This window comes from Pygoscelis adeliae, unplaced genomic scaffold, assembly GCF_000699105.1.
Source record: "Pygoscelis adeliae isolate BGI_AS28 unplaced genomic scaffold, ASM69910v1 Scaffold36, whole genome shotgun sequence".
NCBI lineage: Eukaryota > Metazoa > Chordata > Aves > Sphenisciformes > Spheniscidae > Pygoscelis > Pygoscelis adeliae.
In genome coordinates, this window is record NW_008824934.1 from 2,754,826 (window position 1) to 2,781,167 (window position 26,342).

The 26,342-nt window shown below is 44.7% G+C and overlaps 2 protein-coding genes across 2 annotated transcripts in view; one reads left to right on the plus strand and one right to left on the minus strand.

The window, feature by feature from the left end:
- Positions 1 to 9,518: 9,518 nt before the first annotated feature.
- On the plus strand, positions 9,519 to 20,917 carry CA6 (carbonic anhydrase VI). Its single transcript, XM_009325271.1, has 9 exons — positions 9,519 to 9,597; positions 11,718 to 11,900; positions 15,793 to 15,941; positions 16,351 to 16,446; positions 16,999 to 17,065; positions 17,659 to 17,816; positions 19,024 to 19,156; positions 19,658 to 19,756; positions 20,304 to 20,917. Exons 1-9 carry the CDS (start codon positions 9,519 to 9,521, stop codon positions 20,915 to 20,917), a joined length of 1,578 nt encoding a protein of 525 aa, XP_009323546.1.
- A 2,068-nt stretch (positions 20,918 to 22,985) lies between these two features.
- SLC2A5 (solute carrier family 2 (facilitated glucose/fructose transporter), member 5) overlaps positions 22,986 to 26,342 on the minus strand; it is a 10,230-nt gene continuing 6,873 nt past the window's right edge. Inside the window, exons 8-12 of the mRNA XM_009325186.1 lie at positions 26,191 to 26,301; positions 25,606 to 25,707; positions 25,125 to 25,200; positions 23,863 to 23,990; positions 22,986 to 23,219 (exon numbers count right to left, since the gene is read on the minus strand). Coding sequence (XP_009323461.1) covers positions 22,986 to 23,219; positions 23,863 to 23,990; positions 25,125 to 25,200; positions 25,606 to 25,707; positions 26,191 to 26,301 — 651 coding nt within the window. The remainder of the gene's footprint in view (positions 23,220 to 23,862; positions 23,991 to 25,124; positions 25,201 to 25,605; positions 25,708 to 26,190; positions 26,302 to 26,342) is intronic.

Below are 26,342 nucleotides of genomic sequence, written 5' to 3' on the forward strand. Positions count from 1 at the left end.
CTTTGTAGAAGTCCCTCGATTGCTGTGCATGGAAAATCACGTAGAGGTGCTGAATCTTATAATGAGCTAGAGAAGATGGAGCACAAAAAAGCCTAAGGCCGAGGGAAATTCAACATTGTAGTAGTTGAGCAAAAGGCTGATGGTGAAGTATGGTAAGGTGCTCTTTGGGAATAGAAGACATATTATGAAAGGTCATGATTAGCTTGGTGGCGGGCAGAAGTGGAGTGTCAAGCAAACCCTCTGGCCTGGGAAGCTGAGCACTGAGCTTCTTGCCGCTCCGTATTCCTGTTCAACCAAACCAAAGCTGTGAGAGAGGACTGGCTGTAGAAGACCAGCCTAAACTCTTCCACTTGTCCCTTGCCTAGGCTCTTCTTCCCTTGTGACCACAAAACCAGCACAAAGCAAGCAAATTTCCTCCACTGGAGTGTGAGCAACAAGCTGTGTGCTGAGAACCCGCATCCCCTGCTACTCGCATGGTTCCATCCCTGGCAGGCAGGACTCACTCATGGTTCTGGCAACAGACCCCATGCGAAGAGCCGTGTCCGCTCCACTGAATCGTGTGTCTGCGAAAGAGGGCGCAGCTGAAGACACTGGCACTGCAGTAGCTAAAGGCAGCATTGATCAGGCATCCAGGATCAGAAGCCTGGCACTGTTCAGGTGTTGGTATAATTTTTCCTGGAAGAGCAGCTTTAAAATTGCACTGTACCATACATATTAAAATAAAAGTCAGAGGAGATATTAAAAATGCCACTGCTCAGTCATGTATCCTGCCTGATTTTTTTTTTTCTCTTTCTTTAAAGAAAAAGTTGAGCATCCCTAAGGCAATGAGATATCTAGCTGGCATGAGTTTCTGTGGGAATCCGGGCTTGTTACCAGTTAATCAAATACTCAGTGCACTCTTTTAAAATGATGTATTTCTTTCATGGTTTGGGAGGTGGATGTATGGCTAATGGGGTAGACACTGGGAACAGAGAGTTTCAGAAAACATAAAGCCACTGTAGCTAGTAATCTAGTTTGACAGCTCACGCAAGTACCCTAACACATTGGTATAACATGCTGATGGAGCAGATGGAGAAAAAACACCGACACAGATCTGGCTTACAGGCACCCACCACCCAGAAATGGAAAACAATTCTCGTGATCAAAATCCCCTTCCATTGCAAGGCCTAGTCATTCCTTGTGCTTTACAGGCCATGGTAAAATTATAAGTGTAATATATGTAAGTTTTTTGATTGCTTGCAATATGCTCATGAGCACAGAAGCTGACTAGGCCAGCCTTTTCCTTCCCTGTTTAAAGTGGTTGGGCAGGAGAGTTCAACGCTTTGCAGAGTGTGAAATCACTGGTTCAAACGGCTGAGGATGCCAAGGCAGGGAGCAGAACCACCACAGATCAGGACTTGTTTGCCGGTGCATTAATATGCTTAACCACCATTATGCAGTGTGGGGTGCATTCCAGGGCGTGAGCTTTTGTAGCACCTTGAAAGTGCTTCCTGAATACTCAGGGACTTCTCTTTCTCCCCAGTGCCTCACAAAACACCTGAAGAACATGTGTCTGGGTCACTGCATATGCACCACCCTCATCTACTCTATCCGACAGTCCTGCAAGTGCCAGCCTGTTTATGTTTTGATAAGTTTCTTTATGAAAAGCAGTCCTGCATCTAAGTGGCCTTATGAATGAGGCTTTCTGACTGCGTTACGACGTCACCGCAGTCGAGGTGAGATCTCCGGAGGAAAGCAATTGGATGCAGAAGTCAGCACTCTGTCGCTCAGATTTCTTCTCTTCACTGACTCTGCAGATCGTGGTATTTTTAAGGAAGATTCATTGGAAAGGTAATGGCAGAGTCTGACTAATGCTGTTTCTGGGTATCTATTAAAATTACTGAATGACTGTTTAAGATGTTTTCTTTCAGGCGTTCAAAACCTCCTCTGACTTTACATCCTTCTCTCTTGCTTCTCATCCCCCTTTTCTGTCATGCTTTTGTCTTACAGCTTAACTCTGTGATGAAACACCACAGGTTTTAGGCACATGAATGATGAAATGACTTGAGATGACAGACCTCATGTCTTTCTTAATGCTTGTAACTTCCGCCGCTTCTCTTGATTCTCCTGTCTTCTCCCAGGATTTTAGAGATGGACTGGTTAGTGTCCTGAAAATGGTTTAAAAGCCACCAGTTCCTGCATTTAATAGCCAGTCTGAAAGTAACTTCAGTACAATGACTGGGGTGAGGGAAGGACCTAGACTGAATTAGATCTTTTCAGGTCCTCATACAGAAAACTTGCAATTGCAGCACAAAAATTAAACTAAGAGTTGTCAGTGAGGATCTGCTATCAGTGACAAACCCTGCATGGCTGCAGGGCCTCAGCCTGCTGTATCACCTGACAGTCTGATTTCGGATTTTCTCCAACTCCAGCTGTGTTTGGTAGGTTTGGGATTTGAATTTTCAATGGAAATTAATGCCCCTAGTTTGCAAGCCAGCAGGGACAGGACAGGGAGCTTACAGACCTTGGCCAGAGAATGTTATGTCTGACTTTCTGTGAAATGGGTGCTCAGGGTTTATTCAGTACTAAAGGGGGTTTAATGGATGCTGAAGATACAGGTAACGGTAGACTAACTAGCCATTTTTGAGAACTGATACTATGGACACAGGTTTGTGTGCAGCTATGAATATGTAGCATGGGTCAATCATCAGCCCACATGAATATACGAGAGCTGTGTTAGACACTCATGTACTAGGCAGAATACTTTGAACATATTTTATTTTAAATGGAATGTTACTGCACAACAACCATGGCAACAACAAAAAAGCAGATAAGATGGCTGGAATAGGAAAAATATATACTACTTTTTAACTCCTGTGAATGCTAACCTGCACATGAAACTACTACATCCATTTTCAGGTGATGGTGAAGGGTTATTTGGAAGTTAACCAACACACAAATCAGGGTGCTGATACCAAAGAGTACATTTCCCAGCAGCCGATGATCTGATATGCTGATTTGAGGTTAGACTGAAAGCTTTTAAACCAGCTGGGTATTAATTGCCAGGAATTGTGCATCCAAAGGCCATACCTGCTCATTCAAACCATGACAAAACCATTAAGTAATCCCCTTTATAGAGGCCAGCGTGTAAGCCTTGCACTGCCTTTTACAGGGTGTTTGAGACTCCTTGCTGAGCGAGTCTTTCCCTCTCACTTTGAAATATATTCTGCTATAAAGGGAAAAACAAGCTAGGAATCGATTAGCCATTAAGAAATTATATTCGGTATTTAGGTTTTTTTTAGAATGGAAACCTGAAAAAAACAGTATGAGTAAACCAATAACAACTCATTTGTTTTTTTAATGAGTGCATAATACTTATGTAAAGCACAAGACTTATCAAGCAGGATTCTCTTGCCACAGAACAGGTACAGCACAGACAGTAGGATTTAAATTTCCTTCATGTCATCTTCCTGCCTTAAAAATAGACCTCATTCTCATGGGAATCACTTTTAGCTCCTACCCTCTCCCCCCCCTTGCACAGGCAGAGTGCAGTGGGGATGAGCTACTGGGAAAGGGGGGGCTGCGGGCACTTCTGGTCTTGCTGAATGTCCCTGCATGGACCTTGCCTGCAGCAAAAAAAACCACTGCAGGTCTGAGCAAGCAAACACTGGGGCACAGATGACTTGGGGAAAGCAGGGACTGATTTCTTGATCTCTGAAACTAGATGCATCTGTCCATAGTTTGGATCTCTGAGTCATGCTTTTATAATCAAAAGGAAACAGGCACATCTGGACTGACCTCAAAGATACCCACATAAAACACAGCATCTGTATCAAGGTTGTTTCTCTCCATGGGCTAGAAAGGAAGCTTAAGGTGGCAAACTCGTACCTAGACACATACTGACATTTACATGTCTTCCAGGATCTTACACTCTATGGGATATAGAGTAATTACAGCCATAACGCTCACTGAAAACTAACTCTCATAGGCTGTGAGCAGCTCGGCAAACACACTCTGGCCCAGCCACTCAGCTCCCTCAGCACATACCTCGAGCACAGGCCAAGAGTCGAGCAAAGTGAAATGCAGCAGATGCACTAAATGCTGTGATTAAACCTCTCTCAAAGACTTTATACCCACTATTCCTCCCCATTGACACAGGCCTGTGATAACCCATCTCTTGGTCCATTTCTTTCTTTCTTTGTGGAATAGATGTTTGCTAGCATCAATCTGGGATGCCCTGCTCCATGGGTGAGACCCAGCTCCTCTTTTCCACCGATTTGTTTTCTTGTTTTCTGTATCTTCCAATTTACCTGTCACAACAGGAATCCCAGTTAACCGCCGGGATCTCATCACAGTCACATTTCTTTGATTGCACCACTGTATTTCTTAATCCAAATCCATGTTTGCACTCTCTTCCCTACCTTCCACATCTATCAACAAAGTCCTCTGACATCTTCAGAAAATCACTGCAGAAGCCTTTTCCGCTGGCCAGCCCTCTGACACAGCATCTCTTCCACACCAGCTCTGGTCCTGCTGTGTCATGTAGCTTTCCCCAGTCGCTAACCATGGGCTCTCTTGCTCTAGGGAAAAAGAGCACAACCCTCCCCTCAGGTGTGGCCTCTTCATCAGATGCTGAATGAGCTGCACCTTTCTGATCCCTTATCTCTCAACAGCTGATCTTTGCAGTGGTGGGTGAAGGTCTTGCACTCTGGCCCTAGGGCAGGCTCTTCACCACCCTAGAGGGCTGATTGCCATGCTTGTGGAGAGCTTGGAGCGTCGTTTCCCCTTCTCATGTGTACTTTTAGGGTCACTACATTCATCTGCCCCACTGAGCTCTGTAGGAGTTAATGCATTACAGTTTGTACAGCTCTTTGAAGATGAAAAGTGCAATGGAAGGGCTCTGTTATTGTTACCATGTATGAAGAGTTCTGTACCAAACCCAACTGTATTGTGTTTGGCCACTGGATGTCACAGCTGTTCAACACACAATGCAGCTGAAATAAGAAAGGAAAAGTGCTTACCCAGCAGCGGGCAATAGCCACATTTTCAGAGCCTTTATTTGTTCTGTGAAGTGTTTGTTTGTTAAGGGGCTTGGGGTCTTTTGCTGTGTTTATGCACTGCTAATATTGATTTTCAGAGAGACTGAGCAGCAACTGTGCTTCCTCTGCGTGTTATTACACTGGGACATCAGGAGCAAAATGAATATTTTTATGGAAGGAGGTGCAGATACGTATAAAGTGGTAATGACACGGTGTCTGAGAAGGTGGATAGGTATTTGCACATGCTGACAAGCTGTCTTGTCACTGAGTTATTCCTTCTTTATCCCACCACCATCCAGTGCACAGCATAGAGCCCCGGTATGATGGAAAAATTTCTCCCAGGCCGGCTCTCGACAGCACTCCTTCGATCCTCACACTCAGGCCACATTCCTATGTACCTCACGCTAAATGCAGAGGGAAGATTGAGCTCCCCCTTCCTAATCCTCCCTTCACACTTTCTTTTTTTTTCAAAGTCTCAAGTAGAGAGCCAGAATGTGAAGTCACTTTCAGCAAAGTCTGTAGAGCAGACCTGTATAGACATTACAAGAACTGTAATTACGTTTCCTGGAAATGAAAATGAAGAGGGGTTATTTGACCATGTTCTCTTCTTTTTATAGCATCACATTGTCCTTTTCACCACCATGGGGAAATGACGAGTGAAAGGCTGCTCATGCTCGTGGTGAGGTGATAACCACCCCAGAAGTGATGTGAACATTAAAGAGGGAAAAGTATCTTAAGATGATCCAAGGGCTATAGCTGTAACTAAGAGTAATTGGCTGAAACTGAGCAAAAGAAAATTTAGGCTGACAATGAACTGCAGGTAGCTAATGCTGAGATCTGTTAGACCGTGAAATGGAATCCGCAGAGGGAACCTCTCTGCTTTACAACGGGCAAATCCTGCTTTTAGGAACACTGGAGTAAACCTCTGGTGTGTGTCTATCTCTGCCTCAAAGCCTGTTTCTGTCACAAAGCTTCAGTAGAATCAACAAATGTATCTGAATTTATGTTGGTAGAAGGTGAATTTAGCCAAGTGCATCAAAATAATATAAGAGGAAGGAGGCCTAAAGGGATTGTGTGAACTGGAGAAATGAATTCTAGCGCTTTTCTGCCTCTGACTTCTGTGATCTCTGTACGTAGTTGAAAGCCAGGGGGCAAAAAGGAAAAAAAAAAAAAAAGCATGGGCAAAATTTCAAAGAAGCGAGGGCCAGTTTTGGAGGGAAGATGTAAAAACATTACAGGAATTGTGGAATAAAAGGATCTCATGTTTCAATCTGCACAGCTATTGCCAGCTTTACTCATGGGTTTGGGCCCACCAGCGCTAGCTGCTTTTTGTCTTTCGTAAAACTTGTGTAGGCTCTGAATACTTTTATTCATCCAGCCTGACTTCAGCAGGGAGAGCTCCATTTGAAGAGGTTTTAGACTCACTTAGGAAAACCTAGATAGCCTGATTGAAGGCAATCTGTCCGTCTCGCATCAGACTGCCTGTTCCTGGTCAAATGTTTGCTGGACTCGGGAGTGATGCAGCTATTACCGCAACCCCTGATGAAATTTCCACTGATTCAGATGGAAAGGAGTTAACCCTTTCAAGTTCTGGGTCAAAGGAGCACTGAGGTATTGAGCCAGCTACTTCAGTGCAATGTCAAGGTTTTAATGTGGCTACCAATACTCAGAATGGATCTGAAAGTCAGACTTGAGCTGAGCTTTAGGCCAGCGAGGACAGAGGGAATAGCCCAGGAGAAGCAGGATTTAAAAGATGGCAAAGAGTCAGGGAAAGCTGGAGAGATAAAAGTGAAGTGCATGGAAGCCAATGATGTGGGATTAAAGGCTTATTTCCTATGCAGTTGGGGCGGGAGGGGGGAGGCTGAAGTCTGTGTAACTGTGTCTGTGTAACTGTGTCTGTGTGAAAGTAGCCTGCTTTTGTGAAGAAATCATGCCAAGAATATTCATGGCTGAGATATCTGACATTAGATTTTCCCACTGGCTAAATGGGTCCTGTTAGACCTACAGTCTTCTTCACCTGTAAAACACCAGTTTACTTCAAGCACGGTCCTGCTGTGATATCTGGAGTTCCTAGGCAATTATATTGAGCTAGCAAAACAGATGACTAATAAAGACAAGCCTCAAGCCAGCCAGGTTTAATACCATATACACTAAAAAAAGCTATAGCTCCAAGAACCAATAAGTGACTGTTGACGTGTGCAATACTTTATACAGGAGAAGGACTCCTTCCATATTATTCAGCTTGTATTTAGAAGCTTAATATTCTAATACATTTAAAGAGTTTAATTAAAATTATTTTTCTGTCATAACTCCAAAACAAATTCATACTTAATCCCCTTAGTAAATCCTCTCCCCAGATTGCTGTGTCTTGCAGAGTAGCCACTAATTTGGGGGAAGCTAACTTGAGCTAACAGAGATGTGGTTTTTGAATGTGCTGAGCACCCACAGCTCCTGCTGATGTCAAGTGAAATGTCACAATTTTAGCATGTTGCAAAAGCTCCGTTAAAAATTAATTCACTGTCGTCTCCAGTTTCCTGGCACCAGGACATTCCCAAATGGGCTTTATTTCAAATCCTTTGTGCAGACTGGGCTAGCTGATCGATAAAGCACAGGCAAGAGAAACAGCTTCTCCCTAAATGACATCCATTTAAACGCTCTTGGCACGCACACACAGGCAGGGTGGCAGGAGGGATGCTTTGGTGCAGAGGTGGCCTCCTGTTCTTGACTCTTGTTCACACCCTCATGTGCTGCTGTGTGGAATCCTGGAGTGTAAACAGGTATAAACCCCCAGAATTTCTCCCTCAGCTAATTTCAAAGCCTAGTTACTCAACTGGATACACAAGGATTATGCAGTGCATTGCAGGGCATGTTTGATTAGTTTAGTCCTTACTCAGTTCAGTGCAACTGTCAGAATAAATGACTTCTTTAGGGGAGACGGGGAAAAATACACATTTGGTTAATCAACTCAATATTACAGCGGTTCCCAAAGATTAAATATGCACTGCACAAAACAGCAAACCAAGAAAGGCCTTTTAATGTTAACAATTCACTTGCAAAGAACAAGATTTTGAATAAAAAACCTGATTCTGTTCTTCAGCACAGTCTAATCCTAGAAACCTGAGTTCACATGAAATCTGTAACTCACCTATGGCTCTTATTGTTGAGTTGCTGTATTATGTACCTTATTGCTGAAGAAAATAATTGCAAATATTATTGCAAGTGGCAGGGACATTGCAAACAGAAGTGCTGAGATTTCACTGATGTGAGCTTTCTTGCCAAATGTTTAATACCGCTGCCTGCCGCCTAAAATCAACAGCAAAGTTGTGCTGCATTTGGTGGAAGCTGTAGCTCTTCTCAGTACCAGGTGAAAATTCCATTCCTGGGGAGATTTCTGCTCCCCTTTTATTATTAAACAGTGGGTTTATGGGTTGGGAGGCACCGCTGGGCAGAAAGGGCTGTCGGTAGTGTGTCATTCTTGGGAGGAGGAGAAGGCTTTTCAAAGGGAATGACATTTGCCTAGTAGCAGGATACAAAAAGGCAGGCAGAAGATCCATGGTCTGTTCCCTGCCCTGCCGAATGACTTGTTTACTGGACCTTGGGCAATTATTTTGTTGGGACACATTTTTAAGGAAATCAAATGTCTGCAGATGTACAGAGCAGCTGCTGAAGTCCACAAGAGCATTTACACATCTGACACCAGCTAGTTTTTATTTGAATTCCTGTATGTTTTTTAAAAAGCCATCAGGGTTTCAGTATCTTGTATCACGCCTGTATCTTTCAACAATCTAAACAGTTTTTCAGAGCTCTGAATTTTCCAAAGGTTGCAAATCTCTCACATTAAAAACTAGATTTTCAGTGAGTAGGGAAGATGTTGAAAGCAAAATGCTTTGAAACACTAGGCCTCTGGGTGTGGAGCACTTTTAAATCTGGCCTCAGAAGTCTGATTTTCAAAGGAGCTAAGTGTCTACAATTTTGACTTCTAATAAGATTGTGAATGCTCAGCGCTTTCGAAAACCAGTCCCTTAAATGCCTTCTGCCTTGGCTCCTTCCTCCGTGTAACAAGGAACAGTTGGCCACCTCAGGACAGTGTTTGAGATCTGTGTTAGGTATCTTTGCTTACAAAGCACCGGTTTACACATACTTGTAATGAAGCTTTTCTACCTGCTCATCAGGAATGAATGGACAGGAAAAGTGGGCAGAGAGTGTGTAGCAGCTGGGGTCAGACAGTGACCCCGAGGCCATCAGCTTTGGCCATCGGGGGAAACCTGTTCCGTTCACACGGACAGCTTTGTTCAGAGGATCGATAAAGTGCCTTTAGCGTCTAAAGCTGACTGTCCAAATAAAATATCTGTGGCATTGTTTGCTGTTATTGTTTTGGATGGGTGAGGAGAAGGGCGGGATGGGTGCTGGGAAGGCCAGACCTAGAGTAAATTGGTATTTACGCTTTTTTAAAGAAAGGCACTCCCCACTTTGGTTCCAACTGCAGATACAGCGAGAGACATGTGGGTCCCAGCTGTCCTGTTCCGCCTGCTCCTGGTGCATCTGAGCTGCTCTCACCTCGTGCACTGGACATACAAAGGTAATGAAAAATGAGGCTGTTTTGGGATTGCTACTGACTGCCAGCTTGCTAAAGGCACTCCCATCCTTTTTGTACTGCAGAAGCAACACTCAGCTTGACTCTTTCCATTAGCAAAAGATCTCCACAGAGCAGCTAATTTATTCCTCTTTATTGATGCCTGTGTGTCTTGAAAGTGATTCTCTTCAATGTCACCCCTTTTTACTCCTTTGTGTGGTTAGGACACATTGTCAGAGTTGGCAGACCAATGAGGTTCAAACAATGGGGAAAATCTTTACAATGTGTTAGAATAAAAGCTGCCCTTTGGATGATCCTGGAAGGAAAAGCTTTAAATACTGCCTGCTCATTATTTTATTGCCATATCCCATGCGGTACAGATCACTAAGAAGTGCTTATTTATGTATTTATATATTTTGTGAAATTTTATCGGATTTTCATTTGTTTCAGGGGGTTGTTTGCAGAGCTCATTAAAGTAAACGGTAGTCCTTTTATGATCTTCAGTGGACTGGGAATCAAGCTAAAACAAAGGATATTGTTGAGTAGATACACTATTGCAATTAGGACACTAAGCTATTTGCAGAAGTTCTCTCTGGATTTTCTTTTGGCCAGGCTGTCTGCATCTCCTAAGCCCCCCATATTTAATCAATGTCAGGAAACAAACACCTGCAAACTGACATTGCTTAAATGAAATAAAAAGAAAAGAATTGGCAAATAGTAACAAATCCCCAGGTGTGGCCATAAATATAATAATTTGAAAATTAGGAAGATGATGAAGTAGCTTTGAACTATTTTCTTTTAAAAAGTCACCTCTCCTTCCAAACCATCTCTGCAGGATTTGAAGTCAGTGAGTTCAGCAGTCACATGATGATTATTCCTTAGCTCTAGCTCTGTTTCTCTCAGACAGATGTGACTCTGACATTGATCACTATATTGCAGTTCTGGGGTGAAGAAGAAAAGGTTTCCATACTGATTGTCAGTCACGGCCGTGACAGAGATGGCATTAAAATTTCTACTTACGCTTGAAGTGCTAAATATAGCAGCATGGAGAGAGCAAATAGCCTTGAAGGGTTCAGGCATCTGTTAATGGTTTCAGCAGCACCCAGACCTCTGCAGGAAAGATTCAAATTAAGGCTAAGAGGCTTAGAGCCATTGGAAAAAGGATAGCATCCAGCATGCCAGGTCTCCTACACATTTGCTCCCTCCATAGGTGACCACAGAGGGGGGTTTAGTATTAAATACTTGCGGACACCATGAGCACGTGCAGGTGAAGCTAGGGCCTTTAGTTCTTAGTCCCATGTCAAATGTTTGTGTCTGAGCTAGTGACACCAAGCAGGAAAAGGAGCCGGTATTGACACTTAGCATGACCTTTAGGGGCTATTAGGCCTGGGGGCTGAAGGGGCATCAAGAGCTCAGAGCAATCAACCAAATCCCGAAATTGGGAGGCTCAGGTACTATTCCACACCAGGATCTGTCTCACAAAAGCAATGAATCACTTTGTCATTATTTGTTGCGTGTAAAAAGGGGGTGCCAGAAAGAGACATAGCACTGCGCTCAGGAGAAGGGGTGGGTTTTGTTAATAAGAATGCACCCAGGACATCAAAGCCACCCCAGACCACTCCTATCCCAGAACACATACAAAAGGTTCCATTTATTTAAACCATTTCACTCCAATTCTTCTTTTGTTAGCTCTCTCCTTAGTTAAAAATAGCAAATTTGATGCCAGTTCCCAATCCTAAGCAGAGACTTTCCACCCATTGCCCTGGTCCTATTCACTCTCACGTTCATTGAGAACCTGATTCCACACCTGTGGTGGTTGAGACCCATTTAAATCCCCATTTCTATATAAACACTGCTTCTCTTTCCGTGAAGGTTCAGTCTCCAGCGATCAGTAAGCTATTACTGCAATGCAGGTTTCTTATTTTGCAGCACAGTTGTCCTGCAGACAGAATAATGTTTATTTTCACTCTAGGGAAGGCAGAGCAACCTTTTATTGCTGCAGCTCCTGGTGTTACAATAACCAGATTGACATGCCCTGCTGGCAAATGAGAAGAGTTTTCTGACTCCTGAGCTAACAGCAGTTCTCACCGTGTCCTAATGACCTGGTTTGCTTCTCCTCCACACAGAAGGAGAGCTGGATGAAGAGCACTGGGGAAAGCACTTTGCAGACTGTGCCGGCAAGCACCAATCTCCAATTGACATCCAGAGGAAAAAAGTGAGGTACAACCCCCAGTTACTGCAGCTGGAGCTGAGTGGTTATGATGGGCCTTTGCAAGGGGATTTCACAATGACCAACAACGGTCACTCCGGTAAGACTGGGGGGATCCTTCTCGTTACCTACCTAAAAAGAGGAGCCGGTCAAGAAGTAACTGCTGACAAGGGAGCAGCCTGAATCAGAAATCAGGACATACAGCTGAAGGAGTTTATTTGGTCCTGCAGCAGCTCTAGCTGTCAGAAAGCGAGGCTCTAAGGCACAAGGAAGCAAGTGCTGCCTGTCCCCTTCAGCCTCATTTTGCCCCTGAGCCATGGCTTGGTATGTGCATGGATCACTGCACATGCAGCATCCAGGGGCCTCCCATGCACTGTTTCCAAGACAGCGGGTGATGCTGGCAGCCAACAGTGCAGGGAACAGGCCAGCAGCAGCAAAGCAAAGACCTTACATTTTTGAAATGCAGATGTCTTTAATGGTAGGTCTGTCCTTAAAACCCAACCCTTTTATCCACACCTCTTTGTTAGCATCCTGCACTGATGAGTTCAGGTTTCTGTGCATCACACCGAGTTAGTCCTGCAGTGCATTCAGTGAGAGAAAAAACATACCTTCCTGCTGGGACAGCTGATGGAAGAGCTACCTAAACCTGACAGCTTTCTGCTTTTAAGCTATAAAGTAGGCTGTGGTGTATCCTCCGGAGGTTTCACGTGGGCAGTGTAGCATTCACTTATTACATTATGTTTGGGGTATAAAGGAGACTTTATGAGTTCAGATATGTATTTTCCCAGCACACGCAGGATACGGGAACAGCTCCTGTATGATCACTGCAGCATTCTGCCATAGCTAGAACATTGTCACACACCTTTTGTGGCCAGCAAGAGACACGAGGTTGAAATGCAGTGGAATGAGTCAGCTTTGCCGTAGGGGTGGAAAGTTTTTTCTTCCATGGCTGAGCAGATGTCCTGGGAGGATGTCAAGCTCATGACAGTGCAAGAACAGATTATTCGTTTTAGCTGATTGAAATGCTATTCACAGACAATGCCCTTTTTTTTTTTTAACTCGCCTTATTTTGCTTTGCTATCTCACTTCATTCTGCTCTCCTAGTTTTGCTGTTTTCCCCAATCACACAGGAAAGCTCTCCAGAAACACATATATAAACCAGAGAAATAAAAGGCAGTTATGGTTCTGCAAGACCATAAGGGATAAAAGGCAGCTAGAGCAGTAGAGATTGACCCTTCCTTTCAGTGTACTAGAATACTGCAGGACTATAGTAATGAATGGTATTTGGTACATACTGACTCCTCTCTGCATTCATAAAATGCATCTTTTTCCCCTGTATAATACTAAGAGCTAGAAGTGATAGAAATAGAGAACCATAGTTCAGTAGCAAGTTTGCATCCAAGGTTCGGTTAGATGTAGATCACATAAAGTACAACACACAGGAGAATCCCTCCCTTACAGTCAGAGGATTGGTATTTCAGGTCTCAGGAAGGGAAGCTGAAGCACAGCATGGGTTAAAACCTTGCCTTTGGCCACACAGTCTCGGGGCAGGGTTTATAGTTTAGGAGGTCCTGGATTCCCCTGCTGCAGTCTGTAATTCATTGTCTAAATAAGTCATCAGCTGGTACTGTTGGGATAATGCTGTTGGACTACAGATGAGCAATGAGAGAATTTTCTAATAGCTGCAGCGGGGAGTGAATGAGTGTTTTTGGGACGGTGTTTGGAACATAAAGCTGGTAGCTCTGTAATCCTGCACGACAGTCCTTTCTTCCTCTCTGTAAGAGAAAGAGAAGTATGGAGCGAGAGCAGGGAAATGAAGTGATGAGAGACATACTGCCTTCAGAGAAAGGCTGTTGTGATTGTATTTCTAAAAGTCGTAATGAATAAGTACTCCTGTTTGTCACCCACACAAGCTCAACATTCAGTTAGAAGCTCTCATGTCAGCATTTCTACCCTGACTGCCTACAAATTAATTCCTGCAGGTTTAGCTTTCAGATCTCTGACTGCACAGGTGTATTCTCCTATTCTTTTGTTAACATCAAAACAATGATTTTCTGATGTAGGGCATTTTAGAAAAGCACAAAGGCAAAATGACTGTCCTTATTCATAGCTCCTCTGAAGTCAGGCTAGGTTTTCCTACTGGCTTCAGTGCGATGGGACAGGGTAGCAATATCTTTCAAGGAAAACATTCCACTGGGCCACATCAGAAAACATTCAGCAGATCTGAAAGGGACAGGAGACGGATTTATCAGCAGGACTCTCCTTACAGGCTCTCAGGAGCTGGAGACCAAGTGTCTCACCTAAGACACCAGCTACACTTTCTCTCTAGTTGTGTAATTACCAGGCTAAATCCCACCTGATAAAGCCTATTTGCAGTAGCACAGAGAGGCGCAAATTCCTTGTGCAGACAATCTACCACATCTGTGCAGACACACTCTCACAGATAACCTTAGGTTAATGAAGACTTTTGTATTTGGCATTTAGACTTTTTTTTTTTTTTTTTTTTAAACCAGGATTGGTCCTCTAGTCGGTAGCAAGGACACACATAGCTCTGGAAGATTAAAATGTCATCCATGGAGGGTGCGTGCAGCTTCCTCCAGTAGCAGATTTTTCTTAGAACTGGGACCTCAAGTGTGGCCTTCATTAACTCAACCGCCTCAGAGGCCAGAGATGGGAAAATAGGCTGGCTGCCTGTGCTGTAATCTGTCAGGCAGTAACGGACAAGAGTCCCAATTGCAGAGCAGAAATGCTGGAGAAAGGCACAGTTGCACCCAGATTCACACTGCGTAATCCCAGCTGATTTCCCACTGCCTGGCAAAACTAGAGCTAAGTAGGAGTAAGGCACTTCCAGCTCAGAGCAGTCATGCTTTCCACACACACTTTACATGGGTGAAAAATAGAAGCAAACTGGGCTGTCACCTACCTTCATGCTTTCAGGGAAGTATTTGCATAAAATATCTTACAGAAGACTTAAGCTTCCCATAAACTCAGAACACAGTTCTCTGGCTGTGTTTTGCAGAAAGTAGAAACCGTAGTGAGGTACCTGAGGTACATAACCTTAATTATGGAAGGCAGTCAGCAGGGATCTTACATAAAAAGTAGGGTAGATGGATTTTTTTCCCCCCACTCTAGACTCTGGGATATTACAAGGAAACATGTTTTCACCTTGCCTGTCTGTAACCAGTTTACAAACAAAACAAACTTCTCACAAACCCAAACTATGACTAATAAATCATATATACTGTGCTACATTTTGCAAAGATAGTCGCTATTTTTTATAACATGCTCTGGGCTTCCATTAGGATGAGACAATTCTCCATTTTCACTCCTAGGTTTGGCATCTTTATTAACATAAATATGATTTGTGGCAGTACATTAGCAGGAAGACAAATGTTTCATAGTGTCTTTGTGAATACTCCTTGGCGAAGAGAAGCAGAGAGATTTGTCTCTACAAATCCTTCAAGCATTAACACAGCCTTTTCAAACTTACAGGGCTCTGGCCCAGTATGCCTGTTCCTAGAACGTGCACAGTCCAGAATACTGGAAATCATGATGGCAGGTTAGATGAGGCCAGTCACTTTGTTGATTTCTATCCCCTTTTTCTTCCTTGGAAATAAAGTAGCTAACAAATCCATGCAGAGCCCTGAAAGATGTGATGTACTGCACAAGAAATGAGCATTAAAGCACCTTTATTCGTGCCTAAGGAAAAACCTAGAGCTGCTCAGATGGAAAAAAAAGTCTGCAGGCACAGCTAGTGCCCAGTCATCTTTGTGCCTGGTGTGGTCTTTGAGGTGCACGAGCCTGAGGTCAGGAAAAATTTTAAGCACACGTAGCTTTAAGCTTCAGTGGTTTTCCTTGCATACTGGAGTTAATTCCCTGTGCCAGCTTATTTCAGAGAGGGTGTTACTGGCAGAAAGCACTAGGCACTGTAAGCATAACTACAAGAACGGGCATGGCTGCACCCATTGCTGTCTCCAATCCTGTTTTTTCAGTTCAGATTGATCTGCCACCCACCATGCACATTTCCAGAGGGCTCCCAGGCCTCTACACAGCTGTACAGATGCATCTGCACTGGGGTGGCCTGGACCTGGAGACCAGCGGCTCCGAACACACCATAGACGGGATGAGATACTTTGCAGAGGTACTTGTGAACGGAGTGGGCTGGAGAGAGGGTATGCTGCAAGTCTGGCAATTGGGAAATGGGAAGCTGCAGCCCACAAAACCTGCAGGGAGGAATGCAGAGGCAAGTGGGAGAAACAGGGCTCCCATAACTGCAGGTGGTTGGTGCAATGCAAGGGCTGAGCCTGACGGTGCTGGCACAGACGACTAAGAAAAGCCGTTGCAATAGCACTAATATCCTTCAAAGATGGAGTTGTTCTTCCACATTTGTCACAAACCTATTAAACTAAAGGTTTATTTGGCTGCGCTGTGAGGCACAAGTAGCAGGAATTGGGATGGTGACTCTCCCTTCAGACTGTATTGGGTACTTTAAAGCACCAAGGAAGACATTCATGACTTCTTGCTAAATGACCCTGTCTCTCTTCTGACAGCTGCACATTGTCCATTACAACTCAGCTGACTACTCAAGCTTTGAAGAAGCCAAAGACAAACCAAATGGATTGGCTGTGCTTGCCTTCCTGTATGTGGTAGGTTTGACACCCAGGCTGCTGAGCAAGGCCAGTCTGTGATCACTGTTTATGCTATAATCACAGTCCAGACACAAGCAGCCTGTACTAGGTTTGCACATCTATCCTAAGAGATGATGTCTGCTACCAGTTTGAGGAAGCTGTGCTGTAGCAGGACTGTTCTTCCCTTATGCCATCTGGGGTTCACACCATACCAGCCAATACAACTTGGGAGCCCCAGAAAAATGTCCCCCATAAGAAGTACAGATGGATTATCAGGTGTGGCAGCTGGGTTTTCCCTGCTGTACCTCAAGGCCTTGCTCTGATCTGCAAGTGAGAGCACTTGATTTTGTGTAGATTTAGAAGTGGTGAAAAAGGATCCTTATAGTTCACTATTCTACCCGAGACCTATGTGTACATACCTTATCATGCCTAGGATTGTCCAGCCTACCAAGAGATTTGCAATACTATTTGTTCTCTTTGTCTCCCAATTTATCAATTAGTCCTCCAAGCTGATTAATAGTATAGAAGGACAGGCAGGTCACTAACCTTGTGGCTCTATGCTGTGTTTAGGACGGGCACTTCGAGAATACCTACTACAGTGAATTCATTTCCAAACTGGCAAAAATCAGGTTTGCAGGTAAGACCTGGGAATGCCTTTCTCCATCCTTGATATTCTCAAAACCTGTATGTACGTACTGGGTCTGGGGACAGACATTTTGCTGCTGCTTTGCTTGCAGTTACGTGGCCAAGCATCCTCAGCCATGCACAACTTCACGCCATCCCTGCCCACACAGCTCAAACAGCAGCCCACACAGCAGGGTGGCACGGAAGATGCTCAAGGCAGCAATAAACATACTCCTGGTAGGTCTACGCAACACGCTGCAGCACCATCAAATAACAACATCCTACGATCCTGCAGCCTGTACGCCCAGATAGCAGGTGCTCCGCTGCACTAATATACTCTGCTTCCTGGGAGGACTAGCAGCTACTGGCAGAGCACTGAGGTGCAGTTGCCCACCACCTCTAGGACCCCAGGTATCTCTGAATGACAACCCGTAGATCCACTGAAAGGACCCATTCACTTCCCTCCGTCTTCATCCAGTTCTGCCAAAGGTCTAATATACCAGTGCTCTGGGCAAAGTGATTTGCCAACCCCAGCTCTAACACCACTCTCTCCTTTCTCTTTGTTCTCCATTAATTGTTCCTATTGCCTCTCTGTTTCCTTTTGAGGTCAATCAACAAAGCTCATTTCTCTGGATGTCCAAGCCATGCTGCCAGAAAACCTCTCACACTTCTACAGGTACCAGGGCTCACTAACAACCCCACCTTGCTCCGAGAGCGTGATCTGGACCATCTTCCATTCTCCGATTGTCCTGTCACACACACAGGTAAGTGATAGCTGTTTACCAGACAGAGCAGCTTCTCTTTCCTCCACGCTTCACCTTTCCACACAAGTTCCCTTTTCTGTCCTCCAGTGATTTTGGGAACAGGCTGACAGAGGCGCTGATAGGGCATTTCTCACACAGGGCTTTTTGGGATAGACTCCTAAGCAGCTGGAATTACAGGTGGCTGTAACGACACCATGATGCTACATCACAGCAAGGGTCAGTTTCTGTACAGCAGCAGTTTACCTGAGGTCTGGTGAGCCATAACAAAGCTCTCTGCTCAGTTAAGCTCAACCATACTGAAGCACTATGAAAAGGAAGAGACCAGTCAGAATCAACAAGGCAAAAACTACTGCAAGAGTCCAAAAAACCCCCTAAAAAACGTAAGAGCCATTCATAACATTAAGGCAGTTACAGAATAACTGGCACACTTTTCTAGAACTATTTTGAGTTTAAAAAACCAAGCATTTTGGGGTTTTTTCTTGTCTACGCTTACATTGTGCAGCTAGATGGGATCATTTCAGGAGTGGCCTGCTGTGAGTTTTGGCTGCATTGACAGGAGAGGGTTCGTCCAGGCTCCAGCAGAGGCATTAACAAAGGACCCTGTTGAGTGCACAGGAGCACTGGGCAGTAACCCCACTTGTGCCAGCAGTTGAATACTGTCACATGGCAGGATCCCCTTCTCTTCGCTCTGTCTGCTTTGTCAGGACAAAGGCTTTAGCAGGGAAAAAAGTAACACAAGTAAAATAAGCTTACTGTTGAGTCTTGCAGAGTGGTTCACCTTCCTTAATGAGAAAGAAACAACAGAAACATTTTCTTCTAGGAGAAGAACAAGATAAAGTGGAGACTACAGTAATGGAGGATCACGGTGTGTTCCCATTTGAAAAAGAAATACTCTTTTTGGCAGGGGGAAGGCTAGTAGGCATTTGTGAGAAAACAGCATGCTACAGAGTAGCAGCAAAATCTCCATCCATGCATACCATCAGGCAGATGTTAAAAACTTCCTTCAGGCAAAATATCTTTATCATGAATTAGCTGATAAGAGCCCTCATGTTCTGTTCCTTTCCCTTGCTAATACTCAGCAAGAGACCCTGTGGGTTCCTCTACAACAAATCGCTAGGTTTAATCCTGAGTTGCAGGATCTGCACTGCACTTCTCGGCAAAGCTGTTATTCCTATTGCCCGCCATAATAAGCCTGCGTTGCTCACAGATCAGCCTCCTGGAGAACACCTTGCTGGACTGGCAAAACAGGACGCTGCGTAATGACTACCGGCATGCTCAGCCCCTCAACGGGCGGGTGGTGGAGTCCTCCTTCAGAGCCAAACTCACCCAAGGTAAAGGGAGTCAGCGGGCAGGACTCAAGCTTTCCCCAGGGAGGGACAAGAAACCTATGTGGAAGGAGTTAAGCTGCAAATCACTTAAGCTAGGCATGCTGGAGATAACCTTTCCCAGGAGCAGCAGTGTCCTTGCACAGCAGGTGGAGATGGCCCATGTGCCTCTTTGCCCCTTGCCAACACATCTTGCTTCTAATGGTGCAGTGGTAGCTGTAGGTTGTGCACCAGCCCTTTGTTTTGACCGCAATGGCGTCACACAGATCTCCCAAGATAAGTGGTGCTACATGGCACACAAGAATACTAGGTTCAAGTGTGTCTGCATCCATATGGGTGAGGATAACCATTGTAGAAACAGCTCTGGCATGGCTGATTAGCCAGGCACCATATGGAGGTGAGAACCCTGCATTTTAAAACAAAGGTTTTCCCCAAACCTTCTACAAACTAGAAAGCAGAAAATCTACTATGTACGGGTCCTGGTCTTCTGTAAATTCAGCTGTCTGATTGCTCTAGAACAATGCCATCCAGAAGAATTCAACCTCAGACTGGAACAAATCCAGATGCAGCTTCAAGACGTGAAGAGAGAGTTGCTGAATGGAGTGAGCCACATAGGTGAGAGACACATCTATTCTTGAGTCCAGCTTACCTTCCAAGGATGAAAAGCCCATGCCCTGCTATCCTTGATGGCCTAAATCATTAACAGGTTTGGTACTGATATACGCAGGTAGAATTTTGTCCCATATCTAGGCCTGCTGATGGAAATTCTTCAACTACAGCATCATTAAAGCTAGCCCTAATCTAGCTACTCTCACAGCAACTACAGCTTTCTCCTGCAACATGTAAGCACATTTTTACAAACAGTGAAGGATTTAAGCTCACAGTTCCCCTAGGATAAATAATCGTCGTCTCTATTTTACACAAGATGAGAAAAGAGGAAGAAGAGGAAAAAAGTGATTTTCCCAAACAGTTGGGTGAGGGAGCTAAGCTTTTCATCATTTCAAGCCCCCTTCCCTGTTGGTACAACACACATCAGTAACTTTGGCTCAAGACAGCTAAGACTGTCACAGCCCTGCCAGTTCCTATGGGTGTATTCTTCAGGAGTTGGGCTGATTTATAAGCGTAGCAGGAAATGTAACAGCTGGCTTTTTGGTTATTTCAGGTATTAAATCCAGCACTTTTCCAGCTTTCTACTTCCCTGTGGAAAACATTGAGAGTTTTGTGAATGTTCGTCCCCTCCATGATATGTCTCTCCAAGCCTTCACCTTATGTTTCTGGACAAAAGCCCAGCATGCTGGCAGTCAGACTGTTCTTTCCTACTCCACGCAGGAGAGGGATAATGAGCTAGTGATGACTGTGGGCACAGATGTGGGATTGTGGATAGGAGGCCATTTCATCAGCTTCCCCCTGTACCACAAGGCACAAGATTGGCTGCACTACTGCATGGCATGGGCCTCCCAGTCTGGAATGGCAAATTTATGGCTCAATGGAGCAGCTGGTAAAGCAAAGAGTATCCAGAAGGGGTATGTGAGCCAGGCTGGAGGGATGCTTGTCCTTGGGAAAGATAGAGACACTCTTCTTGGGACGTTCTCCAATGGTTTTGCAGGGTGGATGACTCATGTGAACCTGTGGAGCCAAGTTCTCAGTCCTGCAGATATTCGGGCACTTGCACTGTGCAAATCAGGGCAACTGAAGGGAGATATCATAGCATGGGGAGAAACCTCCATGACCCTCCTGGGGGGGGTGGTTCTGGAGTCTGACACCAGCTGTCAGTGACCCCAACTTTTTTTAAGGCAGCAGAAGAATCCGAACTGCTTTCTGGAGAAACTGAGGAAAACTTAGATTTTTGCTTGTTTCTCCTTCTGCTTTGTATAGGCTCACTACGCACCTGCTAGTGCTTCACGTCATTTTTCCCAGTAGGTACATGGGAGCAAAGCCTCCATCAGTAGGATAGAGACAAAGAATAGAGCAGAACTTGGCACAGTCCAACACCTTGTATTGTCACATCCCACCCAGGAGTTTGACTTAGGTCCCCATACATAGATCTTCCTACATGCCAAAGTGCCACTCTCTGGTCAAAGGAGCTGCTCTCTCAAGTAAAATCTCTCTCACGTCCTTCACCCAGTCTCGGTTTCTTACCATCTTCCCCGCATGTGTCCTTCCTTCCCATTTCTCACCATCAAATCACCACCCCTTCCCCTGCAGACCTACCGCATAGGAAAGGGTACATAAAGCCCTTGCAGGACAGAGTGTGGTCCTACGCAATCATTGTGCTTTGATCCATGGCATGCCTTCTTTTCTGTAAATGGATGTAGAGACTGAGCACGGGAGCAGTTTCTTTTTCAGCATGTATACATCACAAGTTTGAGGGCAGGTATAAAACTCATCTTCTAAGGTTAAAGTAAATCATGTGAAGGGCTATCTCCATCAACAACAAAATCCGTGCCAGGCTGTTCAACAATTCTGCTTTTTTCAAAACAGAGGGCAGCAGCCCCACATAACAATTAATTGCATTGAATTTCCCCATGTTAAATTTGCCATAATTAACACCCAACCCCCCTAAACTAATAAAAACTTTAAGAAATCCTCCATTTTTATCAGTGTGCACTTTACTTTCTTCTGAGAGTCAGCACTAGTCCTTCAGACTCAGAGCTTTTCCAAACCAATTTAGCCTTCAGGTGGAATGGTGCCCTTAGGGGACACAACCAGAAACCAGTAGAAGGACCAAGCTCTAAACCACTTGAAGACTTTTTCAAGTGGTTTCGAGTACTGAGAGCTGAGTTATTTCAAAAATTAAATTTAAGCAACTCAATGTCAGAATCTAACGACAAGTTTGGATGTGTTTGCAAACACAGGCTCCAACTTGTAGCTCATTGCACAGGAATCAACCTGAATTTGACTCCTGCAACGCAGCAGGGAGGTTCTTAGAGTTCAATACCATGTATCTTTGGGGACGAATGAGCTCCTACTGGCTCATGCGTACAGAGTAGGGATATGGGGGTTATTAAAGGATTAAGAGAGGGACTTGTTGCTCTTTGGCAACTGAAGTGTAAACACTAGGGAGTGAAATGAGCTAAATAGCTCAAAGACTAGAGTGCCACTAGAACAAATAGGTATAAGTTGGCTGTGAATAAACAACAGCCAGGTGGATGACTCCTAACCTCAAGAATAAGGCTTTAGAAGGACTCATCAGCAACAGTTGAGGACTAGGTTTGATTTGACGGAGAGAGTTGGGTGAGATTATAGTGATACGCACTTCCAGTTTAGTGGTCCTTTGAGGCACACAAGGGAAGGACAAGAGCTGACAGGGTAGATGCCATTGTCAGCCCATCTAACACAGTACCTCAGAACAACTGATGCTCTTGCCACCCCAGTGCACCAAAGGCCTGGCATCACTCATGTTGGACCCTCAAATACATGAATGACAGTTCCTCAGAGGAATATAGTGCACTCCTTGCACACGACTGACCAAAACCCAGCCCAAGTGCTGGCTTGTGTCACCTGAGATGTGTCAGTCAGGACATCAGGGACATACATCACCTTATGACATAGGTTTTGTGATCACAGGAACTGAGCTGGCTGAGGATATTGCCCTTTCCCTGTGACAAATACCATGAATGAGTAATTTGCCTTGGCAGTGGCTATGCCATGAAGCAGAATGGTCCTGCTAATTACTCACAATGAGAACACTCTCAAGACACAGTGGCTTATTTGGAAACTCCTGCTGTGGGAAGTTTGCAGAAGGTCTGAATGAAGATCGGTATCAAACAATGAATCAATGTATTTGTTCTCCCACTGAACAGATCCTGAAAAATATCTGGGCCAGGCCAAACACTGGGCTGGGTCACAGTTCACTGCTGGAGATTTCTTTCTTCTCTACCTGCCCGCCTGGGACAGTGTGGAAATCCTCAAACTCTTCTTTGTCTTCCTGAACCTCCACCTTGTTCCTCTTGGCCATGATCTTGTTGATTTCCATGAAGGTTTTGTTCTTCGTCTCAGGAACAATAAAGAAGATGTAAACTATAGTGGCAAGGCAGATGGCACAGAAGATGAGGAAGCTGTAGGGCCCCAGTCCAGCCTAGGGCAATGAAAGAAGACAGAGCAGGGATCAAAGGAATACTCCAGCTGTATACATTACATGATCTGGACATGCTGAATCCTGCAATAGCTATAAAAAAAGCAGCCAATGATGTGCACATATTTTAAGTTGAACGACTAGAAGAAGTTAGGGGTGGTTCTAGATTCTCTCTTCTCATACCACCACCATGGATTTACTGGAAAAGGAGGGTGAGGGTCTGTTACATAAATCAAACTAAACTCGCCATCTCCCTTTGCACAGGCTAAAATCATCAACGGTAGCAATTTATGGGTCACTACTGCTGGGGATCAGTTTGAACTGGTGACCTAGAGATCAAAAGCTAAAATTGGCTAAAATGGAAGATGGGGAATTTGCAATCTTTTCCATGCTCCCGAATTCAGGATCAGACATTCGCCTGGAAAAATAACTGCTTTCTTTTAAAGCATGTGCAACAGACAGATGTGATAAAAAATGCTGATTAACATCAGTTTCTTGCCCTTAATACATAATCCTGCGTACAGGTACTGGGAACCAACTTGGGCATTTATGGCTCTCAGGATTAAAAAGGCTCTCTCTAAGAACACAGGGGTGAAGATACTAATTTTAAGCTGAAGTCTTGCCCTGTCCTGTGATCACATCTTACCTCCATGTAGAGGAACACAAGCCCCACGGTGAAGTTGCATAGCCAGTGCACAGACCCACCCACCATGAACGCTGCAGGCCGGGATGACTGCAGGAACATCTCGGTGATCATCACAAAGGGAATTGGACCTGGAAGGTAGTTGCATATTTGGAAATCCCCAAGGCAATTACCCCACTCTGAATTCCTAGATTACACTGTTCACTTCAGTGGCAGGCAATGGTTTCTAAACTACTAGTGTTTAGAAACACCCAATAAATCAAATAAGGGATTAAATTAAAAAAAAAAAACAGGGCAACTAAATGACTTTCCTAAGCTCACACACAGCAATCAACCTCTTCTCTCCTATGGCTGCACCTTAGCCATGAACCCATCTCCTGCACAAATTGTAAAATAAGGTTGATAAACACAAACTGTCTCTCCAGAGAGCACCTTATGAGCAGCAACTAAGCAGGTGATTGCTTCTTAAAAAAAGAAAAACAGAGAAACACCCCAACACATGCAGGTGTTGGAAAAATGACTCATGGAACAAGCCCTCAGGCCCGCGCCCTGCACTGCTGCCCTGTGGCACCGTTAAGCAGGAATAGACCATGTTCTCATTGACGGGGTCAGGCCACAGGTCCAGCTGGCCTGGTGGTCCCCCTCCAGCAATCTCCCTGCCCCCAGCGCTTGAATCCGCCTGATGGCATAAATGGAAAAGGAAAGGTTGTATGTAATTCCGTCTGCCAGTGAAACCTCTACAGGAGTTTCAAAACCGCATTGCTGCATCCAGCAAGGGTCTGACAGGGCTTTCTAAGCAAAGCAGACAACTACCACACTAAGAAGCTGAGTCAGGACAAAAGCCTTTCCCATATACACATCTATCTGTACATCTCCTTTCTGCAAAGTGATGTGCAGGGCCACACATATAATTTGAGTTGCTTTTAATTTCATTTGTTGCCTAGAGATGCAAGCGTGCAACATCCCTGCCCAGTTGGTAGGGCTCACTGTCTCAGCGCAGTTTTGCTCCCAGTCTTACTGGGGGAATCTCAGGCACAAGCACAATTGTGCCTTTGTTTTTCCTCTTGAAAGCCAGATGCTCCCCTGCCTCACGGACGCAGCCAGCAAATCACTGCCTAGCTGACAATCAACAAGGTGCATGGCCACACAGAGAAGAAATTTGATCTCCTTGGATTAGCTCCACAAAGCTTTTGATTTGAAATTCAGCATAACACTTGGCTTTACCCAGCTCGTGGAGGAGACTGGACTAAACTGTGCATACTTACTGGCTCCAATAGCATGTCCGATGATGTAAACAATGACACACACTATGCTGAGGTAAGACATCCATGAGACAGTGGTCTGTGAAGAATTTAATCCCAGGTTAGATGTGGTTCCTATCTGAACATCACCAACACATTCAAGGCACTATGTAGTAAGATCTGGAGGCATTCTAAAGCCAGTGTCACCCTCCATTGCCAGATATGCCCATACTTAGCCACAAAAATCATAGCCTGGCTATGGTCCTTGCTTCGACAAATGGATGTGACAGGTATTATGAACATGACGTACTGGAAGTAATATTCAGACAAGCAGGATCATAGCTTTTCCTGGGTTTACTTTGGGTAGATCTACAAGTACAGAAACATTTCATACTGTCCCCTCCCGCCCAGGGTGTAGAAACAACTTCAAAATATACCGACAGCCTGTTCCCTTGAAGGTCCAGAAATGCACGGGTAGGATCACCTGAGCCATTCAACTACACACCTGGAGATTGAGGGCCAAAGTTAACACTGCACAGGAGACACAGCACAATCCAAAGCCAGCAAGGAGAAGGATTCTCCTCCCCAGGGATTCCACGATGAAAACCTGAAGAGACAGAAGAGGGTGAGAGACCAGAAACCTGGGGCACAGCACTATTTATTCCACAAAAATGTATTAAGGTAGTCTTTGTCTTTTAAGAAATTCAGTGAAATTTCCACCATCTACTGATGGATTGTGGGCATGAAGTCACCCAGCAAAAAGCTGGATGTGTCAATAACACTGAGAGACCAGGCAGGCCATCCTTCAGTACCCAGTCCCAGTGAGAACTGCGTGGAAGCCCGCATGGTAACACTGGACAGCGAAAGGAGGGCGTATCAGCCTGGAGACCAGAGATTGAAAACTTCTGAGGCATGTGAGAAATCAGCATGATCAATCACTTTAACACAGCTGCCTTCAACCAGGGGACACTGCAGGGCATCTATTGTGCAAAGCAGCTCGCAGTATGTGTAAATGACAACCTAATTTAAACAGTAACAGACAGGTGAGACTGGACAAGCTAGAACTCGAAGAGCCCTAAGAGAAACTTACAGCAAGCAAAGTCATGACGACGTTGATGGCACCTATCGACACAGTGACATATTGAACATTATTGTTGTCCACACCTGCCGACTGGAAGATTCTGTCTGCGTAGTAGAAGACCTGCAGCAAAACCACAGCTGTGTTTATATCTGACCAAAGGC